The sequence below is a fragment of the Seriola lalandi genome, unplaced genomic scaffold, assembly GCF_002814215.2.
Source record: "Seriola lalandi dorsalis isolate HSWRI2012SDOR001 ecotype SW California unplaced genomic scaffold, Sedor1 jcf7180002054672, whole genome shotgun sequence".
Lineage (NCBI taxonomy): Eukaryota > Metazoa > Chordata > Actinopteri > Carangiformes > Carangidae > Seriola > Seriola lalandi.
Window position 1 is genome coordinate 1,410,309 of NW_019525225.1, and position 21,558 is coordinate 1,431,866.

Here is a 21,558-nt window from a genome sequence, read left to right on the forward strand (position 1 = left end):
CCCCCCCCCACCACCACCACCAGCACCCGACCCCAAGGTGTACACAAGAGCTAATATAAAACAATCTAGCCAGAAACATTAGCCCATGCTAGCATTGCCGTCTTAAACTCCACAGTAATGCTAACAGTTAGCCATCTAGCGACAGCAACATTAGACATTCATAATATGATAACCACAGGTTAGCTTATCATGGCTACATCACGTTACTTACACATGGAGAAGCAGAAAAGCCTGGTCCTCTCTCTAAAGCCAGACCAGTACTGCCTCCACCGTTGAGTGGGAGAGAAATTCAGCCTTGGAGTTGTCTGATGGGTCTTCCAGCAGGAACGGGAGCCGGTAAAAACTTTAAAAACGTTATGGATGTTTTGACGGTCCACTGGCCAACCGGGATTTGAGCTGGTAGTCCCCATGGTAAGTCCGTCTGTGCTCTGATCTTACCTCCTTCTTTATCTTAGGACTTTTTAGATGAAAAAAGTGGTTTCTTCAGTGGAGGACATTGGAGAAAGATGTCCTACACCTGAAATGCTGTTAACTGCACTGTGACATCTCAGTTGTGGGCGGTCCCAGTGTGTTTATGAATGTGGGGAGGGCCAAGGTTTAACAGGACGGACTAGCATGCACTAGCATGAACACGTACATGCACTAATACGCACGTCCTGCAAACCTGATACCAAAACACAGAACAGAGAGGCTCAGATTACAACACCTTCATTCTCTGCTCAGGACGCAATTACTCCACTTTATCTTTACATAGTTCTTTGCTGCAATATTATTTTTTTAAATCTAATTTATAGAACATTTTGATAGAGTCTGAAAGAAAAAACTATTCGTGCCACATGATATGAAGACTTCCAAACTGCGTTAATCTGTCAATGACTTTGTGTCAACAACATTTGTAATCATCACGTTTGGCATGACACAGACCAAATGTGTTAAAAACACTGAGCAAAAAGCAGACAGACATCCCTGTGTCAAGGTGGGTGTATTTCAGAAGCACATGTGACTTTGCATACATTATGCACTTATAGTCTCTGCTGTATATTTGTTAATTTGTTAAGCAAATTGTGATTCAAAACGATTCACAGAAGGTCTGGGAACAGTAAAATGTCTTTGCAAGGACTTCTTTTCATTGAAAAGTGAGGCAGTCTCAGTTAGTTTTGGTCATCTGTCACTTCATTTTTAGCCACACTAGCAGTGTGGTTCGAGGATGGCAATGTTGGTCTGTCAGTCTGTCGGTTCACCCCTTTGGTCCAGGAACTGTTGAATCAATTGGCATGACATTCATGGTTCCCAGAGGAGGAACCTGACTGACTTTCCCCTGAAGCAAGCTACCATGCTAAGCTAAGGTATGGAACAGGCTAAACATAAATCTCAACTTGTTAGAATTGCCATTGTAAGAATATTAGCTTGCAGACAGTGTTCAGCACAAAGCACCACTTAAATACAGCCTCACAGAGTTGCTGGTTGTAGATTTAGTCTTGTTGTGTTCCATGAGGCCTTTTGCAGTAGAAAATATGTCCGTATTTAACCAAACCCTGTAAAGCAGAACTATTGTTCAATGAAGCATCAACAAACGTAAAGAGAGAGAAAAGTATGTTTTACAGTATTATAAAGCACTAAATCATAATTATGTTAAGTCATCCATCTGTTATCTTTTGTGCCTCCTTTGGGGCACAATCATTCTCTGACCCATACTTTTATTGTGAACATCTGTGGTACTTCTGCCTCCCAAACACACTATACCAAAGAGTCTATGTGTGTTTTAGTGACCTGTCTAAGGCAATTATTGATTTTTGTTCTGGTCAAAGGCAGAGCGAAGCTCTGTGGCCTGGATGAAGAAATAGAGGCGCTCATCTGTTGTGCAGAGAGATACATATCCAGAATTGCAATAAAATATTGAACAACATCCGTATTATGTGAAAGCCCTCAGGACTTAAGTAAAGCATGCATGTCACTGAATCTGCTTTGTGGGATTTTGCAGCAAACGGCAGGTTATTCTCTTTTTATCTGAAAAACACTCGTCCACAAGCTAATAACATTCTCGTGGCTGGTGCAGTTCTTGTGATACACTCAGTTATGCAGTTCAAGCAGTTTGCTCAGTACAATTAAGCAGTTCACGTTTAAAACAAGCTATTCAGCAGAAGTGCAGTGCAAATAAACAAGTCTGAGAGTAGCCAACTGACTAAATAGCTTTGCAGTTGTGTGTAATGAACATGGATCAAATGCTGATTAATGTTAATGTTGCTTTTTTTAAAAATCAGATTAGGTTTTGATAAATACAAATTTACAGTATATAAATATATGGTAACCATAAATGCTTTCATGTTGTATAGTTGTTGTTGTTTCAAAGTCGCAACATTATTAGCACTGTACTGACATTGCATTGGATACACAGGCCATGAATGGTTTTTATTTATTCATTTATTTGGTGTCACCACCCTTTGCCTTTAAAACAGCACCAGTTACTTGGCAGGTAGGCTGTTCCAAGTGTTTTAGAGAACTTGCCTCAGTTCTTCTGTGGATTGAGGCTGTATCATTGTCTCTGTTCTGTCTCTTCAATTCCAGACTGACTCCATGATGTTGAGATCAGGACTCTGTGGGTCCAGACCATCTGTTACAGGACTCAGTTTTTTTTTTTCTCTTGTCGCTGAAGATAGTTCTTTATGACTCTGGGTGTATGTTTGGAGTTGTTGCAGAATGAATATGGGTCCAATCAGACGCCTCCCCGATGGTTCTGCGTGATGGATAAGAATCTAAACATCTAGTGCCTAAAACGTTGTGCATCCAACATAGACAAATGAAAATAGAAGATCAATAGGCATTTTTCACTGGAGACATGGCACAGAAATGAATGATTTTGTAGTCTATTGCACTTTCATAACATTGGAACATTGGAGGATTCACAAGAGAAACATTAAAGAAAAGACTGTTAAAATCAAAGCAGCAGAGTCTGACTTTAATACTGACTTTTGGTCCAGAAAAACACTGGATCCTACACTTCCCATATGAGTCTTTCATTAGACATGATTAAGATCCTTAAAATCCTCGTGAGACACAGAAGACATTAGATGTCTGTTTTCACAGGCTAAGAATTACTCCCTGTGAGGAGTTAACTGAACGTCATGTAAAATTGGTGGAGTGCCTCTTTAATTAGCTGATATATCTCCTTGTGTGAATTGGTTAATGCTCACTACTCAAAGGTGCAGTTGCCAGCACTGTTTGTTCTTCCCCATTACCACAGAACAAACCTAGTGGTTTTCAATGTGACATCATGAGGTTTACCACCAGGGGCCAGTATTCGTCCTGTGTTGGCCCCATGTTGACAGGTCCACAGACAGACAAAACAAATCATTTGACCTGAGTGAAACACTGAAACTTAAGAATGTCCTCATGGAGCCACTCTCTCGTGATTCATTGCAATGCAGATCAGATGACTGATATTCTGAAAACAACAACACCATTTTAACTCCACACAACAGAAATGTTCAGTGCGTCTGCAATTGAACACCCTTTTCCACCATCAGAGATAAAATTGTAACACACACACACACAAAAAAACACAATAACACTTATCTTGTCTGTCACTATTAGAAAACATTGCAGCGAAATTGGAGATAAATGATTTCACGGTGTATGAAGATTAATTGAACAAGCACAGATTTTGCAGTTTAGTGGAACATATTTTTAACTGTGTGACTTAATTAAATCCATTAACAATCAGAAAACGCCAACACATAGTTACAACTGTCTGCTGCAGCCTCGCGTGTAGAAAATGGATGTGCGCCAAATAGCAGGTGTAATACCTCAACTCCATAACTTTTGGTGAGATGTAAACAAAGATGCCCACTCTCTCCAGGCACAGGAGAGGAAACAGCTTTCCCACAAACAGACTGCATGTAAAGTTAATGTGCATGTCTGAGAGTCGATGTGTGAGGCAAGGGAGTGAGGAAAAGAGAATTACAGTCAGATCAACATCAGCTTTTGAGATGCAAATATGTGGCTGCTTACTTGTTGTATGGAATATATTTGGTCAGCTCCGATGTGTTGAATGTAGACAAGTCACATTTTAACGGGCACACAGCGTTAAATATACAATGCTGCTGTAGTTTGAATATTATTCTGATCTTATTCAGTGTGTTGAGGGCTAGTTGAATCACATGCCCAGTGCTACATATTTGGTTATTATTGTATCTGATTGTATTGAACTAATGAAACCTTGGTGAACTCACCCATATCGACATTTCTTTTTTTTCCACGAGATTCTGACAAGTCTCATTTCTATTTTTTCATGCTTTGCTTCCTCTGGATCCAATCCCATGACTCCTGCATCCTGATACGTTGGAAATAAAAAATGAATTCTCTCCTTCACCTGGAAAGAACCGAATTCAGCGGCTCGCCAAAGGCAAGAACACCAAGAAACTGAGAGGAAAAAAAGAAGACAGAAAGAAAAGAAAGAAAAAAAAACCGAATGCGTATGAAAATGACGCAGAGCAACGTGGTGTTTAGGATACAGAGGTGCAAGACATAGCTTGCACCTGCAGATGTAACACATTATTCTGTGTGACAGCTTTCAGATACATTTAGGACTGGGGGAAGCGAGGTTTCATTGTAATGTCAGTGAAGTATTTGGGGAAAAAAAACAGAATCTTCAAGGAGCTTCTGTTGTTGGCTGCCAGAGCTCTGACCAAGCAAAGAAAAAAAAACAAACAAAAAAAACGACTTAATCAATATCGTGTACCCAAAACATATTTTAAAATGCGCAAACAGTCAGTTATATATATGTTGCCAACAAAAGCAAAAGATTGAGATAACTTTACTCGAGATGTTTTTAATTTTGATGTTTTTATACTTTTCCGATTTCTAAATGCCTGAAATGTGCTAAATTATAGTTATCAACATAAAGGGTGTTTTTCCTTCCCTCATTGTTCTCTCTGCTATGCCTCTATATATACTGTAGTCAAGTCCCTAATTTTTTCTCCATCTTTTCCGCTTCTTCACTGCACTCTGACAGAATAAGGAGTCTGATGAAACAACAGCATGCATGTTAAAGACAAGAAAAAAAAATAAATTAAGTGAAACTGTGTATTGCCAGTTGCACCAGCCATTGTCTGCCAACACACACAACACAGGCACCTTAATAACTGCGGTTACTGTCTGCCAATCAGGCCCTTCATTAACATCAGAGTTAATTGACTTAATCTTCTCTTGGGAGTAGAATTAAAATAAAAATTAATAAAACTTCCATGCCTCTTCCTGATTATATGATAGAGAGATCATAAGCTACTGTGTTAGGTGAAAAGACAGACAGATAGTCAGTCAAACTGGAAGACGCTGTCGACAGAAAATGAAGAGGTTATAAAAGAAACAACCGGGCAAGACTGTCGTAACAATTACATTTGTTGTTGAAAATTTGCCTTCACATCCACAATAATTTTTTTTTAATTATTTATTTTCTTTTTCACAGATTCCATCAGGCAGTGCGTTCGTTCACTGTGGTCTTGAAATGCTTGATGTACCATTTGACAGAACAGCCAGTAGACATGTAAGAACATAATTTGCTCATCATAATGGACAAATCAGGGGCATGCCAGCTTCAATCTCTGTCATCTGTTGTGTGATGGTTCCTCTATTCTGGGGGTCATTTGGCATGCAGGAGCATTAAAAGGAACATAACAGGAAATGGCGTAGACAGCATTCATATACTGTGGAAGTTTGAAACATTCTTCCAGTGATGCAGAAATGGCCTTGAAGCACTGCCAACCACTTCAGCTACCACCTGCAATTTGAATCCTATTAAGCTGCTGTTCAACTGTTGTGGTGTTTGACAGCAGCATCTTTTGTTTTGTTTTTTTTTTGTCTTTTTGTATCTCATCCAATCATGCTACAGAGTTGCAAATAGTTATAGAGACATGCTAATTTTACTCCTAATGCTTTCCTGTCAACATTTATTCAAAGCATAGTGCAAACCAGTGCATGTGTCAGTGCGTCTTGACACTAAAGTAGCAGCCACTCTTTCATCCGGCTTTTAACCAATTTCAGTCTAAAGGCAGAAGCCCTGTTTTAACAAGACAGTAATAATTGTGCAGTACTGCATCCCACTTAGAACGACTCAGCAAACACTACCTCCCTCCTTATGCTGTGGTCCGACTCATAGTAACATACTAGTGTTGTCTGCCGGCTCTTGCTGACATTAACAAGATATGCCTTTCAAATATCATGGCCTTTGGGACTGGGTCAGAGTTACTATTTATAGAAGGTCAAGACTTCATGATAGTTTGGCTTGCGAGAGTGATAACTGAAAATAGAGTGGGTTTACGTAGCTCTGCTGCAGCTGATTTTGTGTCTATTATTCCTCCAGGCTTTTGAACAAATGTGATCTACACACAGACACTGGATGACTGGTTACTTACAGTACCACTTCTTAGGGCTTGTTTGGTGACCGTAGCATGAACGTGTTAAACATAACAATACTGCTGTTTGGGTGTCAGAGCAGGCCAAGGTACAAGTGAGACCTGATCCAGTGTCTGCAATGTGGTTTGCTGAAAAATCCCCCTTGTAACTGCCCTCTAATGTAGCAACTTATAAATATGGTGTCACCCTACAATATGATAATGAGCAGACTTTGCAGTGCTTTGCTTTTTAGGTGCAACAAAACACATTTTATAAAATTTAATATACCGTTACCATCTGCTGGCTGAGGCACTCCTGCCAAGTACGGAGAGAAAATTAAGTTAGCCACTGTAGCTGCCAGATATTATCACCACTATGTATCTCTTCTACAATATCAGACAATACATTGCACAGGGCAGTGGAGTAATTACGTATTGAAAAATATAACTAAACAAAGATACATATCCAACTTCATATTTTATCATTATTTTAATGATAATAATGAATCATTCAAATCATTCTAAGCTGTCATCTTTGTGAATGTCCCCTTTACCCAACAGTGCAATATCAGCAAAACAGGATGCTAATGGAAATTTGTTTTTCTAAATATGTTGCTCGTACTGCTTTAATCAGGTTGGTTTTGGCGAGGCTTATTATTCTCTCGTTTATAATGAACAAATTTACTGTAAATGAAGTCACCACCTAAAATTCAATGCATTGCTGCCAATCTTACATCATTCATCCAAGATGGGCCTCTTAATTATTCCTGTGTGACATTATTGAAAAGTTACAACCTCTATCCTCAACCAATGCCCCTCCCTTTACCTTATATATACAATCGTCTCCACCCTCTGCTTAATATTCATAGTAGTGCCTTTAAAATGCTGAACCCGCGCTTGTGCTGTGGGTTCCTTTCTTTCTGTGTGTCTGGGCCTGGTGGTGTGTGCCTGCTGTCTTACTGTTTACATTGTTCCAGATTCAGAGCCCTGAGCTGCTACAACTCGTGCCACCATGTCTAAACCATTGTCTGACCATGATAGAAAGAAACAGATTTCAGTGCGAGGCCTCGCCGGTGTTGAAAACGTTGCCGACCTGAAGCAAAACTTCAACAGACATCTCCACTTTACGCTGGTCAAGGACAGAAATGTAGCAACCAAAAGGGATTACTACTTTGCTCTTGCCCACACTGTGCGGGACCACTTGATGGGAAGGTGGATCAGAACCCAGCAGCACTACTATGAGAAAGATCCCAAAGTAAGTTCAAGTCATAACAGAATGAAATACAGAGTTACTGAAATGTGAACTGCCATGAATATGTAGATTGATTAATGAAGTGAGAGACTGCTATTATTTTAATGGCAATAATAGTATAAAGTGAATCTTATATTTTTGATAGAGAAAATTATAGAGCGTACAGTGTTTAACCAAGCGTAGGGCAAAGACCTGCACTCATATTTAATCTGAGAACTTCAGCCACCCTCAGGACATTTAGCAAAGTCTGTTACATTGTCCTCAGAGCTTTCATTAGCATTTTATTCCAAAACCCTTTACCAACCCTTTTGTACTTAAGTACAGTTTTGAGAGGGATTTGTACTTTACTTCAGTATTTTATTTGATGCTTCCTCTTTAAATATGGACATATGGATATATACTTCTACTCCACTACATTTCAGAGGGAAATATTGACTGATAAGCTTATAAATTACAATGCAAAGTGAGATCAAACTGCTAATTCAACCTTTTTGGCTTTTGACCCCTCACAAAGTTGCACTTTCTTATTTTGGTTTTGTTTGTGAGTGATTTGCCTTTGAAACTTCTCAGATGGTTCCATGTAAATAACTTGATGTCTCAAAGAGGAAATAATCGTCCAACATTTAACAAAAAAGCAGACTAGATAAAAGTTAAAAAAAAAAGAAATCATGACCTTTCAGATTTACCTAATGACCCTTGGAAGGGTCTTGACCCTTAGGTTGGAAACCACTGGCTTAAACTACCTGTAAATAAAATGGTGAAAAGTTGCTCCACCTCGAGCAGCCACAACAGTTATGCTGCTTACACATAGACTTTAGTGAGTGATGAGTATCAACAATCTTTCTGCATAAGGAGGACTTTTACATGAGATGCTTTATGCACATACACTGGACATACATTTATGAGTACTTTTACAGTCATACCATTGCTATTTTTACTTGTGAACACTTCTTCCACCACTGAGAGCAAGGGTTTGATATTCTTCAACTGTATGTTGAGCAACCTGATGTCAGTGTAATGCCAAGTCATGACATTTAAACTTCTTAGCACTCTGCTTATAGTGTGTTGAAACATTAAACCTCTCCATGACCCTCTGTTCCCATCCTGTCTGACCATAAAGCACCTAGCCTTTACTTGTGTCATATGAGCACATACCTCTGAGGACATTTGAGTTCATATGAAAGCACAAGTCACACAGAAGCTTTTTCTCTGCAACTGCAGTGGTATAAACAGCTACAGAATGAACCTTAAAGGAACAATAGGACGCTGGCGTTACTAAATTAAAGCAGCAAGAACTGCGAACCAAACCACATTACTGCTTGAAAAATGTTACATAAAAACTGTGTGTAATTACAATAGAAGGTTCAGAAGCAGAGGGAAACTCGGCTCCAGTTGCATTCATTATTAACTCTACTGCATAAAGGGGATCATTTTTCTTTTCTTAACGTCATAAGAAAATTTCCCTGTACACTTTGACTCACTCTGAAGGGTTATTGTTCAGGAACTTGAGTGTCAAAGCCCTTATATATCAGTACCGAGACATTTTCTTCTTGCACTGAACTAGTTTCAGAAATTGTTTAATCAGATGTTGATGGGCTGCAACCTCTAATTCAGAAACCATCTGATGCCCAAACTGTATCACCCTGGTCTCGTGCTCTAGACTGAAAGGTCAAAGGTGTGTTCCGTAAAGGTCTTAACAGAAACATGGAGGAGGAGGAGGACATTCAAGCTCAGTCTAGAGTTTTGTGCAAAGATCACATACTGCAAAGTTACTGTTACAACAAGATTTATTTTTCGCATTGCTAATATGTTTTATTGAGAAAAAAGAGAGCAAATCAGGATAATGAGATGAAACAAGGATGGAAGTCAGATAAAATTTGGAACATAGATTCATATATAATTCAAAAGATCCTGTTAGCTACTCAGTGATATGGCTCTGTCAGTTGTATTCATTATTATTTTAAACATCTATCTGAACCATTTTCCCTATCAAGCCAGACTTGAACTCCACAATGAAAGGGTATCAGGCTCAGGCTGACCTTTACAGCGACCTCTACAGGAGCTATTTTTGTCTGGGCCAAAATGTTGTTGTTATGCAATACCCAAAGTAATGTACCCCCCAGCCCCCCCCCCCCACTCTCTTCTCTCCTCTCGTCTCGTCTCCTCTCCTCACCTCTCGTTTCCTCTCCTCTGCCTTTCCTCAGCCTGTGTCCGCCCCTCCATGTCAGAGGAAAAAAAAAAGTACTAGGTCTAAATGGCAAAGGCTAAGCACAGGCTCAGGTGGCACATCTATATGCAATCCCAACCATCATGAAATTTGAAGATTTCCTTGACTGTCTGAGGTGGATGTGATTGTGACATTTGACATTTGACGTCTCCGAATTTTCAGTGACAAATCTGTAGCCATCATGCTGCTATGGAGACTTTTCTATAACCCTAAGTATTAAATGGAATAAAATTAAATCTCTGTTAGTGTTCATATTACAGTTTCTGTCTGTTCATTCAGTTTGATATTGATTATTTCTCCCTGTCTTACCAAACTGTAGCGTGTGTACTACATCTCTCTGGAGTTCTACATGGGCCGCACCCTCCAAAACACCATGGTGAACCTCGCCCTGGAGAACGCCTGTGACGAGGCCACATACCAGGTGAGACAAACATGCCTCATTTATTCCTTCTATAACAGCGAAACTGTTAGTTTTCCAACTACTGTCGAAAAAGGAGGCAGCAGGTCAGAATCACTGCTTCATTATTCCTTGTTGTGTTCTGCTGTAGTTGGGTCTGGATATGGAAGAGTTGGAGGACATGGAGGAAGATGCTGGTTTGGGTAATGGTGGCCTGGGCCGTCTCGCCGGTGAGCATCTTTTCCCCCCTTCACATTTGATAAATTCAAATAATTTTACGTAACACCCAGTAAAAGGTTGATTTTTTTTTTTCATGTGCTGTCTCTGGTTTTCAGCCTGTTTCCTGGACTCCATGGCTTCACTGGGTCTGGCTGCCTATGGTTATGGTATTCGCTATGAATTTGGTATCTTCAATCAGAAAATTGTCAATGGCTGGCAGGTCAGAAATGTTCAACCTCCAGGCTTCTGGCTGTCTGTATATTCCTTAGAAACTGTAGATTCTTTTTTCAGTATGTGAGAATAGCTGCTAGTGTTTCTTTTTCACTTCATATCCCCTGTTGGATAAATTCCCTTTATCACCACCATGATATTTATCCTGTTCATTGTCTGCCCGCCTCAGCTCAGAAAGCCACTCACCTAATGAGTGTTTTTTTCCCCCTTCTCTATAAATGCATGTCATTATCCAGGTTGAAGAGGCTGATGATTGGCTGCGCTATGGCAACCCCTGGGAGAAAGCACGTCCTGAGTACATGCGTCCTGTGCATTTCTATGGCAAAACTGAGCATCACCCTGATGGGGTCAAATGGGTTGACACTCAGGTGAAAATATGGTTGAAAGTAAATGCACATGAAAGATGGTTTCTGAGATGATAGAGTTATCAATTTGAAATGTCTGTCTCTGTCTCTCATGGTATTGACAGGTAGTGTTGGCTCTGCCATATGACACCCCTATCCCTGGCTACAGAAACAACATTGTCAACACCATGAGGCTGTGGTCTGCAAAGGCTCCCTGCGACTTCAACCTTAAAGACTGTACGTGTCATAGCAGAGATCAAATGTTTTTAATCATGCGACAGCAAATGAGAATGAATTCGAACCAGAGGAGTTTATGCATATTTATTTTTTCTTTACAGTCAATGTTGGTGGCTACATTCAGGCTGTATTGGACAGAAACTTGGCTGAGAACATCTCCCGTGTGCTGTACCCCAACGACAATGTAAGAAATTGTGACTAAATTACCTTTTAATCCTCCTGAGCTGCACATGTTAATCTGAATTAGAGGAAACAGCTGAATGTTGATAGGTAAAGGAGCTGTGGACTGTATGGCTCCTGTGCGACTGTATAGGGCTTATCCTGTCTCCACTGGGAGATGGATTTCCATAATTTGGACCCAACTAGTATCCTTTGTCTTCAGCTGGAGCCACTGTGTGCTCTTTCAGCTTCCTCTGAAGCTGTCCTTTATATCTGACATAAAACCTGACCACCATGTGCTGACTCCCTGAAGGCTGAAGAAGGAGGATTTAGGAGATAACCATCTAGCTCGAGATATAACTCATGTCAGGTCTGGTAATTTATGTCTGTACAAGTGAGAGCATAAACTGTAGTGGAGCTGATATTCCAGCTTTGTTAGAATTCAGTTTAGTCAGTGCTGAATTGCTGTTTAATGGTGATGTGTGTGTCTATTAGCAATACAGAAATGCTGAAACAATTGGTTGATTAGTTAATTAGTTAATTGAAATGACAATTTCGAATTTCACACGTTAAAAATGTGAAAGGTTCCAGTTACTCTGATGTGACTGCTTTTCTCAATTTTATATTATTGTGAATGGAATAGCTTCTTGGTAGCTTAAAAATGTGAAATTAAACATAAATGAAGAAGAAGAAAAAATCCAATAGATTCCTTTCAATAAATTGAATTTTTAAGCATGCTCTTGTTCAACACATTAAAGCCTGAATTCAGCTTCCATAAATATCTCATATCATTATAAAAGGAGCTGCACATTTGCACAATGTGTGCACACATGCTCTTGCATTAGCAAACAACTGTACATTATAAATAAGCTAGATGTTTAATGTTACAATAAAATGATTATAACTGCATGGTGATGCTAGTAGAGCTCCTGCAGCTGTGCTAACACTTTTTTCTACATCAGGCTTGGTTAATATTTTTATCAAAATGAAAAGATTTGAGCTGTCCATCAGTCACTAATATGCAGAAGGTTATGTTTAATGGATAAAAAAAACGATTCATGTTTGCCTGCAGAACAGAAACAGACAAAAATGTGTCTTTATCCTCAGTTCTTTGAAGGGAAGGAGCTCCGTCTGAAGCAGGAATACTTTGTGGTGTCTGCCACCCTGCAAGACATCATCCGCCGTTTCAAGGTCTCTAAGTTTGGCTCCAGGGATATTGTTCGCACAGACTTCAACAAGCTGCCTGAAAAGGTGAAGTGAAAAACTCAACAAAATAGTTTCTGTCAAAAATGAAAAGATTTCCCCCTGATGTTCTCTCTGCGCCTTCGTTAAATTGCCCCTGTCAGTGTGTAGAACAGGCTGTAGATGGATTTTCATTGTATGTTATGAGAATATTTGAAATGAACAGTATCTACGAAGCACTTTATGCTGTATTTTAATTCTGTGCTGACATTTTATAATGTTCTGCACATTCAGGTCGCCATCCAGCTGAATGACACTCACCCAGCCATGGCTATTCCTGAGCTGATGAGGGTTCTGGTTGATGAGGAGTCTCTTCCATGGGAAACGGTAAGGAAGAACAACCCTGATAAACTTTCTTTTTCTTTTTTTTTTTTTTAATTTAGAACACAGTATATATATATATATATATATATATGTATATATATATATGTTTTTTTCTTGTTTGTTTGTTTGTTTTTTAAAATATTTTAGTATTTATAATCACGACACTTTTCTTGCATTGCTTCATGATGTTTCATTTGATTGGGATCTCATCATTTTTAGTGTAGTTAACCAAAAAGAGAAATTATAAGGCATAAAGTGATTTAAAAAAAAAAAAAGTTTCTAAAGTGTGTTATAATTTTCATAATGTCTTGCACAGTAATATTTACAGTATATATGTCTGTATTTCCTGCTGGTGTCCAGGCCTGGGACATCTGTGTGCGCACCTGTGCCTACACCAACCACACCGTCCTCCCTGAAGCTCTGGAGCGCTGGCCAGTTGACCTGTTTGCTCATCTGCTGCCCCGTCACCTGGAAATTGTCTATGAGATCAACCGCCGCCACCTGGAGGTCAGTACTGCACGTTGCAACATATAATAATCCGTGATGTGAAGAATACAATGTTTTCTTTTGCCTTCTCTTCACTAAAAGCAGAGGGAGCACACAATGTCATTGTTCTCTGTGGTTAAGTGCTAATATAGTAATAGATATAATATCACTCTTTACTTTTATCTGCCTGGTTGAATACATGGTACATATTAAGGAATGTACATAATATCAACGCTTTGTTCAATCAGTGAATTTTGGTGAGGATTAAACTCAGTAGGACCTTCCCATAATGAAATGTAAGAATAATATAAAATTAAAAACATATGAGATGGGAATAGCAGAAAAAAAAAGAAGCAGGATAATTAGAACTTCAATATTTGATCTTTTCTCTGATTACGAACGGGTATTTTTAGATCACTCTGTGGAGAGAGATGACAGAAATATCCATTAAAATGCAAGGAATGACTTTATAGATTGGCATGAGCCTCTAAACACTGTAATGTAAATGTCAAACCGGTGTTTATTGGCTTTTAATCACAACATCTGAGAAATATTTCTGACATGAAGTAGTGCAAAGGTTTTATGAACTGTAGACCTACACAATATTACACTGAATTCCATTTATCTACTTGCATACTAATGGAAGTTGTCCTTCTCCTGCTAATTTGATATTATTTGAGAATAGATGTGATGACCTACTTTCATATGTATGAAGACAGAAATCTATGATTCAGCAAGCAAAATAAAAAACAACCTATTCATTATTTTTAGTCTCATGTTCCTTTTCATTTTGCAGAGAGTTGCTGCTAAGTTTCCTGGTGATCATGATCGTCTGCGCCGCATGTCTCTCATTGAGGAAGGTGGACAGAAGAGGATCAACATGGCCCACTTGTGCATTGTGGGTGCCCATGCTGTCAATGGCGTGGCCCAGATACACTCTGACATCCTCAAAGCTACTATGTACGTTCATAAACAGTGATTTGCTTGTAAAACGCTATGGCGGTAAATCATAATTAACACCAAAAAGACAGTTCGTGTATGCGTAGTATATGTAGAGGTATCAGTTCCATAAATCCCCGGGCCTTCTGTGGTTTCATGTGCTGCTGCATCATCTGTGTGCTCTGATGTATGTGATGCTTCACGCTGTCTGCAGTTTCAAGGACTTCTATGAAATGGAGCCTCATAAGTTCCAGAACAAGACCAATGGCATCACTCCTCGCCGCTGGCTGGTCATGTGCAACCCCGGGCTGGCTGAGGTCATCGCAGAGGTTAGTTGTGTTTTAAACACACAAATAGCACAAAACTAATATGTGAGTTGTACCTTACAGTGGAAACTGACATATGCTTTATCCACTTTTGATCAGAGAATTGGTGAGGAGTACATTCGTGACCTCGACCAGCTGAGGGGTCTCCTCAAGCACATCAATGATGATGCTTTCATCCGTGACATTGCCAAAGTCAAGCAGGTGAAATAACTAAGATATGATTCTGTCTTAGGTGTCTCCATTCTTCTTAGGAAGATAAGTAGATATATACATATACTTTATAAAAGCTTGTTATGTTTAGTTACTGCTCAACAGTAAAAAACCACAGAGATGAATGGCACATATTCCACATGAAGCAATCTGTGGCTGTTGGAGTCCACATACACAGTTTGTTCTATGATAGATTGTAAACACTATGACACATCAACTATTTTCAAGGACCTGCAGAGCAGTTTGTTCCTCTGTGATCGATGTCAAAGCCTCTATTTACAGTTTTTACTGCAGCCTCTGCACCAACGTATTTGAAAGTCTTGGAGTGTGTTTTCTTTTACACTTAACCTATGTGGCTTACTGTTTCTGATTCTGTTGTATTTTTTGATGCTCTAATAGAATTGTTTTGCTAAAATTCTGAATATGCATCAGTATACAGCACATAGAAGCAGAATTTATTGCAATTTATGAAACAAAGTCGATTTTTCGATCACGCAGGAAAACAAGTTGAAGTTCTCTGTGCACCTGGAGGATCATTACAAGGTGAAGATCAACCCCAACTCCATGTTCGACATTCAAGTCAAGAGAATCCATGAATACAAGAGACAGCTGCTCAACTGTCTGCACATCATCACCTATTACAACCGTAAGCACACGCTTAAAATCCTCTGCCCCACACATTTTTTAAATATAGATTGACTCAATTCATTCATTTTAAAAAAAGATTATTTCAGGGCATGATCACTCACATTTACACAGACACCTCAGTCCTTTAATCACTTGATATCTCTACCAGGCATCAAGAAGGAGCCCAACAAGCAGTGGACTCCAAGAACTGTCATGATTGGAGGCAAGGTTTGTAGTTTAACGGCATGCAACTGGGATTTAAAAACAAACTCACCAAACACCTTCATTATCATTATATCATTATTTCTCTAACTGTCCATTTCTTGCAGGCTGCTCCTGGATACCACACTGCCAAGATGATTATCCGTCTGATCACAGCTATTGGTGAGGTGGTCAACAACGATCCTGTGGTTGGAGATCGTCTGAAAGTCATCTTTTTGGAGAACTACAGAGTCACACTGGCAGAGAAAGGTAATTACTAAATCACTGCCCTATTCCGAGGTTTTTTGTTTTTTTTTTCTCATGCTGATCATCCATGTTCATTCCCTCCTCTGCATGTGTCCCCAGTCAGGATTTGTTGATACACAGCATAAAACATAAACACAAAATGCTCATTAGAGTCATCAACCCTTTAATTCTGTCATCTTTCAGCCATCCCTGCAGCTGACCTGTCAGAGCAGATCTCCACAGCTGGCACTGAGGCCTCTGGCACCGGCAACATGAAGTTCATGTTGAACGGCGCTCTAACCATCGGCACCATGGACGGAGCCAACGTTGAGATGGCGGAGGAAGCCGGCGAGGGTAACCTCTTCATCTTCGGCATGAGAGTGGATGACGTCGATGCAATGGACAAGAGAGGGTAAGGAATGAAAGCCAACCTCTCCAATTGTTGTATTTGTAATTTCTCTACTGCAAAACTTTTTTTTTTTCTGTAGCTAATAAAATATGTTCACCTTGTGACATCACCTATTTACAAAACAGTTTCCCCATTGAATTAAGGTGACATTGAGCTTTAAGTCCCACAGAAGTAAATCAAAGGGAGCAAAGGCGGAAAAAAGGGTCGTGTGTTACCTGCTATCAGATTCATTTGAGAAAAATACATACAAGATAGTCCGTGCAGTGAGCTCCATTCACTCTGACAATCCAGCAGCTCTGCAGTGTCTCACAGGTTCTGATAGTGACCTCTTTCTTGCACTCTGCCTGTCAGTGCTTCCAGGCTCAAATGATTTTTCTACACGAGTTGGGGGTTTTCTAGTCTAAAAGCTGTGGCCTTTGGGGAATCTGCTGGTACCGCTGTGTAGGCACTGACTACTACTCCTTCATGAATGGGCTGTTTACTAAAGCAACAAGCGTGTGCTTCTATCCAATCTGAATGTGTCTAATATTTGTTTTTGGTCCTGCTTAGATACCATGCTCAAGAGTATTACAACCGCCTGCCTGAGCTGAAACAGGCTATTGACCAGATTGCTGGAGGCTTCTTTAGCCCAAAGCAGCCTGACCTGTTTAAGGAAATTATCAACATGCTGATGCATCATGACAGGTAAAGGCAAATCTAACATTAGCAGCCTGAGGCACACGCATGCATACACACATACAAATAAGAATGTGTATAAACTTGCAGGCTAGTAAAAGAAAAGAAAAGAAAAGAAAAACAAAACCACTCATAGTCTTCTGCATTCACACCAACAATCAGCACTACACACAAAAATAGATACACACACACATTACATACAATTCACATTGTACAATATACATGTTGTATATATTTTTGCATCAATCACTCACATTATTTTCTCCACAGATTTAAGGTTTTTGCTGACTATGAAGACTATATTAAATGCCAGGAGAAAGTCAATGCTCTTTACAAGGTATGTTCATTCATAAATAATGGTTCCAAAGGGTGTTTTATGTGTCTGCAGATAATGATTGTAATTTGTGTGGCTACATCACGAGTATCTTCACTAATAGAAGGAGACTCAGAGCTAATAATCTTATTTATTACTGATCGTGTTGATCTCTCGTCAATCATTTTCTTCCTCACATCAGAACCCCAAGGAATGGACCAAGAAGGTGATCCACAACATTGCCGGATGTGGCAAGTTCTCCAGTGATCGCACCATTGCCCAGTACGCTCGCGAGATTTGGGGCATGGAGCCAACGCTTGAGAAACTCGCTGCCCCCGATGACAAGCATTAAACTGTCCACATGACAGCTAACACCCCAACTTTCCCCCACTTGTATCTCGACACACATTTTTTTTTCCTGGTAAAAGCTCCTATAAACCTGCATCCACACACATTAGCATTAAATGCTCCCTGCGATACTACATCACGTCTCACACAAAAATCTCCATATTCACAATATCCAGGCTACAGACTGGTGTGATAAAATCATTGTGGTTATTGTCAGGGATGGAGAAATGTCTGTTTTGCTGCGTGAAGTGGATGACAAAGCTTTGTGGTGGGCTTTGTGAATTTACTGGTGACAATGTTTTTATTAAAAAAGAAAAAAAAACTCTCTTATTTCCACTCAGACCCATTCTGAATAAAATTTGTCTTAAATACCACATCTGTATGGGTGACTTTTTTCTCAGTTTCAGGTAAGGCCAGGTATTTCCAGATCATTTATCAAAGTATTGTCAAGTACAGACTAAATATGCCCATAATGCATTTTGTTGCAAGGATAATTATTACTGGGTAATCATTGTATTTTTAGGCACCACACTCAAGCAAGGGCCATTTGAATTATAGCCTAAAACCATGTCAATGTATTTTGATATTGAAAACTGTGCATTATATTTGGTGTTAATGATTGATTTTGTCAAACAAATCCAAAAAAGTTACAAAAAAGATAAGATGAAACAACAGGCAGGAATGAATCGACTCTTGCATCATCTCACATGTGAATGACGGCGACCACATTGAATGAGTAGCTGGAAAAATGAAGAAAGCAATCAAGTTGTTTTTGTTTACCCTTGTTCGGAGCAAGTGAGAGAGAGAGAGAGAGAGAGAGAGAGAGAGAGAGAGAGAGAACTTGAAAAATACTGCCCTTCACCTGACGCTCTGTTGACTAATTGATATAATATAATTATATCCTACATCTACTATGACTATAAAGTGCATATGTAGCTTTCAATTTCTCCTTCTTCTCCTTTCTCCAAATGCTATAACAGTTAAAAAATATATATATAATCAAACATAATATAATTTTTTTTTTCAAATTTTTGTATTTAGTAATCTGATCATTTTCCTCCAAGATGGGTGAGGGTGGCCTGGGATGGAGTCAAATTCCTGGCCTGAATTATTGTTTCAGTCCACCTCTTAATGCATGACTCAAGATATATAAATAATATTTATTATACAACCCCAACCAAGAAAATGCTGGGACGATGTGAAAAATGTGATTAAAAAGAACACACAGTAATTTATAAATTTCCTTTAACTTTTATTTCATGGCAGGGAGTATGAACACAAGATAAGTAATGTTTTTTTTTGTCAACATCATTTGATTTGTAAATAAACATCCATTTTTGCCATTCAGGCTTGCAACACGTTTCAAAAAATACTGGGACAGTACAGCATTTACCACTTTGTACTGTTCCCACGTCTTTTAACAACACTCAAAACACGTTTAGGGACTGAAGTAATCAATTTACTAAGTGTTTCAGGCGTTAGTTTGTCCCATTCTTCCTGCAAACAAAGTTTTAGGTGCGCAACAGTTCGGGGTCTTCATTGACACATTTGGCGTTTCAAAATGCGCCAAACATTCTCTATAGGAGACAAATCAGGGCCGCAGGCAGGCCAAGCAAGCACCCGCACCCTTTTCTTACGCAGCCATGCCTTTGTTATGGCTGCAGTACGCGGTTTGGCATTGTCTTACTGAAAAATGCATGTGCGTCCCTGGAAGAGGTTTCGTCCTTGAAGGCAGCATTTGCCCCTCCAAAATCTCTATGTACTTCTCAGCATCGATGGTGCCATTGCAGAAGTGCAAGTTACCCTTGCCGAACGCACTGATACAACCCCATACCATGACAGACCCGGGCTTTTGGACTTGTAGCTGGTAACAGTCCGGATGGTCCTTTTCTTCTTTGGTCCGCAGCACACGCTGTCCATTTTTTCCAAAAAAGACGTGAAAAACCGATTCGTCTGACCACAGTACGCGTTTCCACTGTGCGATGGACCATCCCTGATGTCTCCGAGCCCAGAGAACTCGACGGCGCTTCTGAACACTATTTATGTAGGGTTTCCTTTTCGCATAGTACAGGTTTAGCTGGCATTTCCTGATTTAACTACGTACTGTGGTGCTTGAGAGTGATTTCCTGAAGTAGTCCCGAGCCCATACAGTTATGTCACTTATTGACGTATGACGGTTTTTAATGCAGTGCCGTCTGAGGGCTCGGATATCACGGCCATTCAGTTTAGGCTTGCGTCCTCGGCCTTTGCGCACGGTAATTCCTCTGGACTCCCTGAATCTTTTGACTATGTTATGTACGGTAGAGGAAGAAATACCCAAATCTCTTCCTATCTTTCTTTGAGGAACGTTTTTCTTAAGCAGTTCAACGATTTTTGCCCTCACTTTTTGGGAAACTGGTGATCCTCATGCCATCTTCGCTCCAAAAGGACCAGGCCTTTCCTGGAAGCTGCTTTTGTACCAAATCATGATTGCAATCACCTGTTGACATCACCTGTTTCAAATTACATCATTATTTAGTAAGAATACATCATTACTACCCATAAACTGCCCCCGTCCCAGTATTTTTTTTAAACGTGTTGCAAGCCTGAATGGCAAAAATGGATGTTTATTTACAAATCAAATGATGTTGACAAAAAAAAAACATTGCTTATCTTGTGTTCATACTCCCTGCCATGAAATAATAGTTAAGGGAAATTTATAAATTACTGTGTGTGCCTGTTATTCACATTTTTCACATCGTCCCAGTATTTTCTTGGTTGGGGTTGTAGTTGTTAGTATTGTATTGCATGCTCTTATCTTTTCAAAAATGGAAGGGAGTGCAACTGTATTTAGATAAATAGATAAATTAGATTAGTCCACGTCCTTTGGCTTGGATGTAATACAGCCTGATGGCACTGGGAGCAAAGGATGTCCTGAACCTCTCTGTTCTGCAGCGCTGTGAGATGAGACGTTTACTGCCGCTGTAGCTGCTTCTCTGTCCTGCCAGAATGTTGCAGAGAGGGTGGTTGGTATTGTCTAAGATGGCCTCCATCTTACATAGTTTGGAATAAAAAGTATTAGGAAGGTCAGTATTGCTCAGTGGTAGTTAATGACGATGTTAAAGCTAAAGGTAGGTAAAAATGTACAAGTGAAAAGAAAAGAAAAAAAAAAAACAGCCGCCCTCCTGCAGCCCTCACCTACGTATGCACATGCTTCATACACGCACGCAACACAAGCAACCCAGCTGCAGCCATGATCCGGTTACCTGTCCTGGAGAAGTACAGCACATTCTCTCCATCTCTGAAAGCTTCATCTATGTTGACACATGTTTATCTCAAGGAACGTGCACAGGCATCTGCATTTGTAGAACAGCCAATAGGGACTTGGCCACGGCTTAGATTTTCTAAAGTTTGAAAATGGAGCCATGAGAAGGTGCAGACGTCTAGTTTGCTCTCAGACCACTTGAATTACAATGTGCTGAAAGGTGATTATGGAATTTTTGTCCATTGACACACACACACACCTACACACACACACACACACACACACACACACACACACACACTCACACACACAATCACACACACACACAAAGGTGGAAAAACACTAAGAGGAAATAGGCTTATATGTCAGAGTTGTAATTATAGAATGCACGCAATCTACCACAAGGTGCGTGTTTTGTGTTTAAGTCTAATGTGTGGGTTGAATTAGAGAAAGGGAAGGGTAAGGGTTTTTGCGAGCACTTGCATTACGAACTATAGAAAGAGAAGAACCCAT

General features: G+C 39.7%; 1 protein-coding gene across 1 annotated transcript; it reads left to right on the forward strand.

The window, feature by feature from the left end:
- Window positions 1-7,288: 7,288 nt before the first annotated feature.
- On the forward strand, window positions 7,289-18,175 carry LOC111666139 (glycogen phosphorylase, muscle form-like). Its single transcript, XM_023421368.2, has 20 exons — window positions 7,289-7,644; window positions 10,188-10,289; window positions 10,417-10,495; window positions 10,601-10,704; window positions 10,952-11,083; window positions 11,185-11,296; window positions 11,398-11,480; window positions 12,563-12,706; window positions 12,932-13,024; window positions 13,382-13,528; window positions 14,304-14,467; window positions 14,661-14,775; window positions 14,872-14,973; window positions 15,481-15,628; window positions 15,779-15,837; window positions 15,939-16,080; window positions 16,261-16,468; window positions 17,015-17,149; window positions 17,411-17,477; window positions 17,656-18,175. The coding sequence occupies exons 1-20, from the start codon at window positions 7,402-7,404 to the stop codon at window positions 17,803-17,805; spliced, it is 2,529 nt and encodes an 842-aa protein (XP_023277136.1). The 5' UTR covers window positions 7,289-7,401; the 3' UTR covers window positions 17,806-18,175.
- Window positions 18,176-21,558: the final 3,383 nt, after the last annotated feature.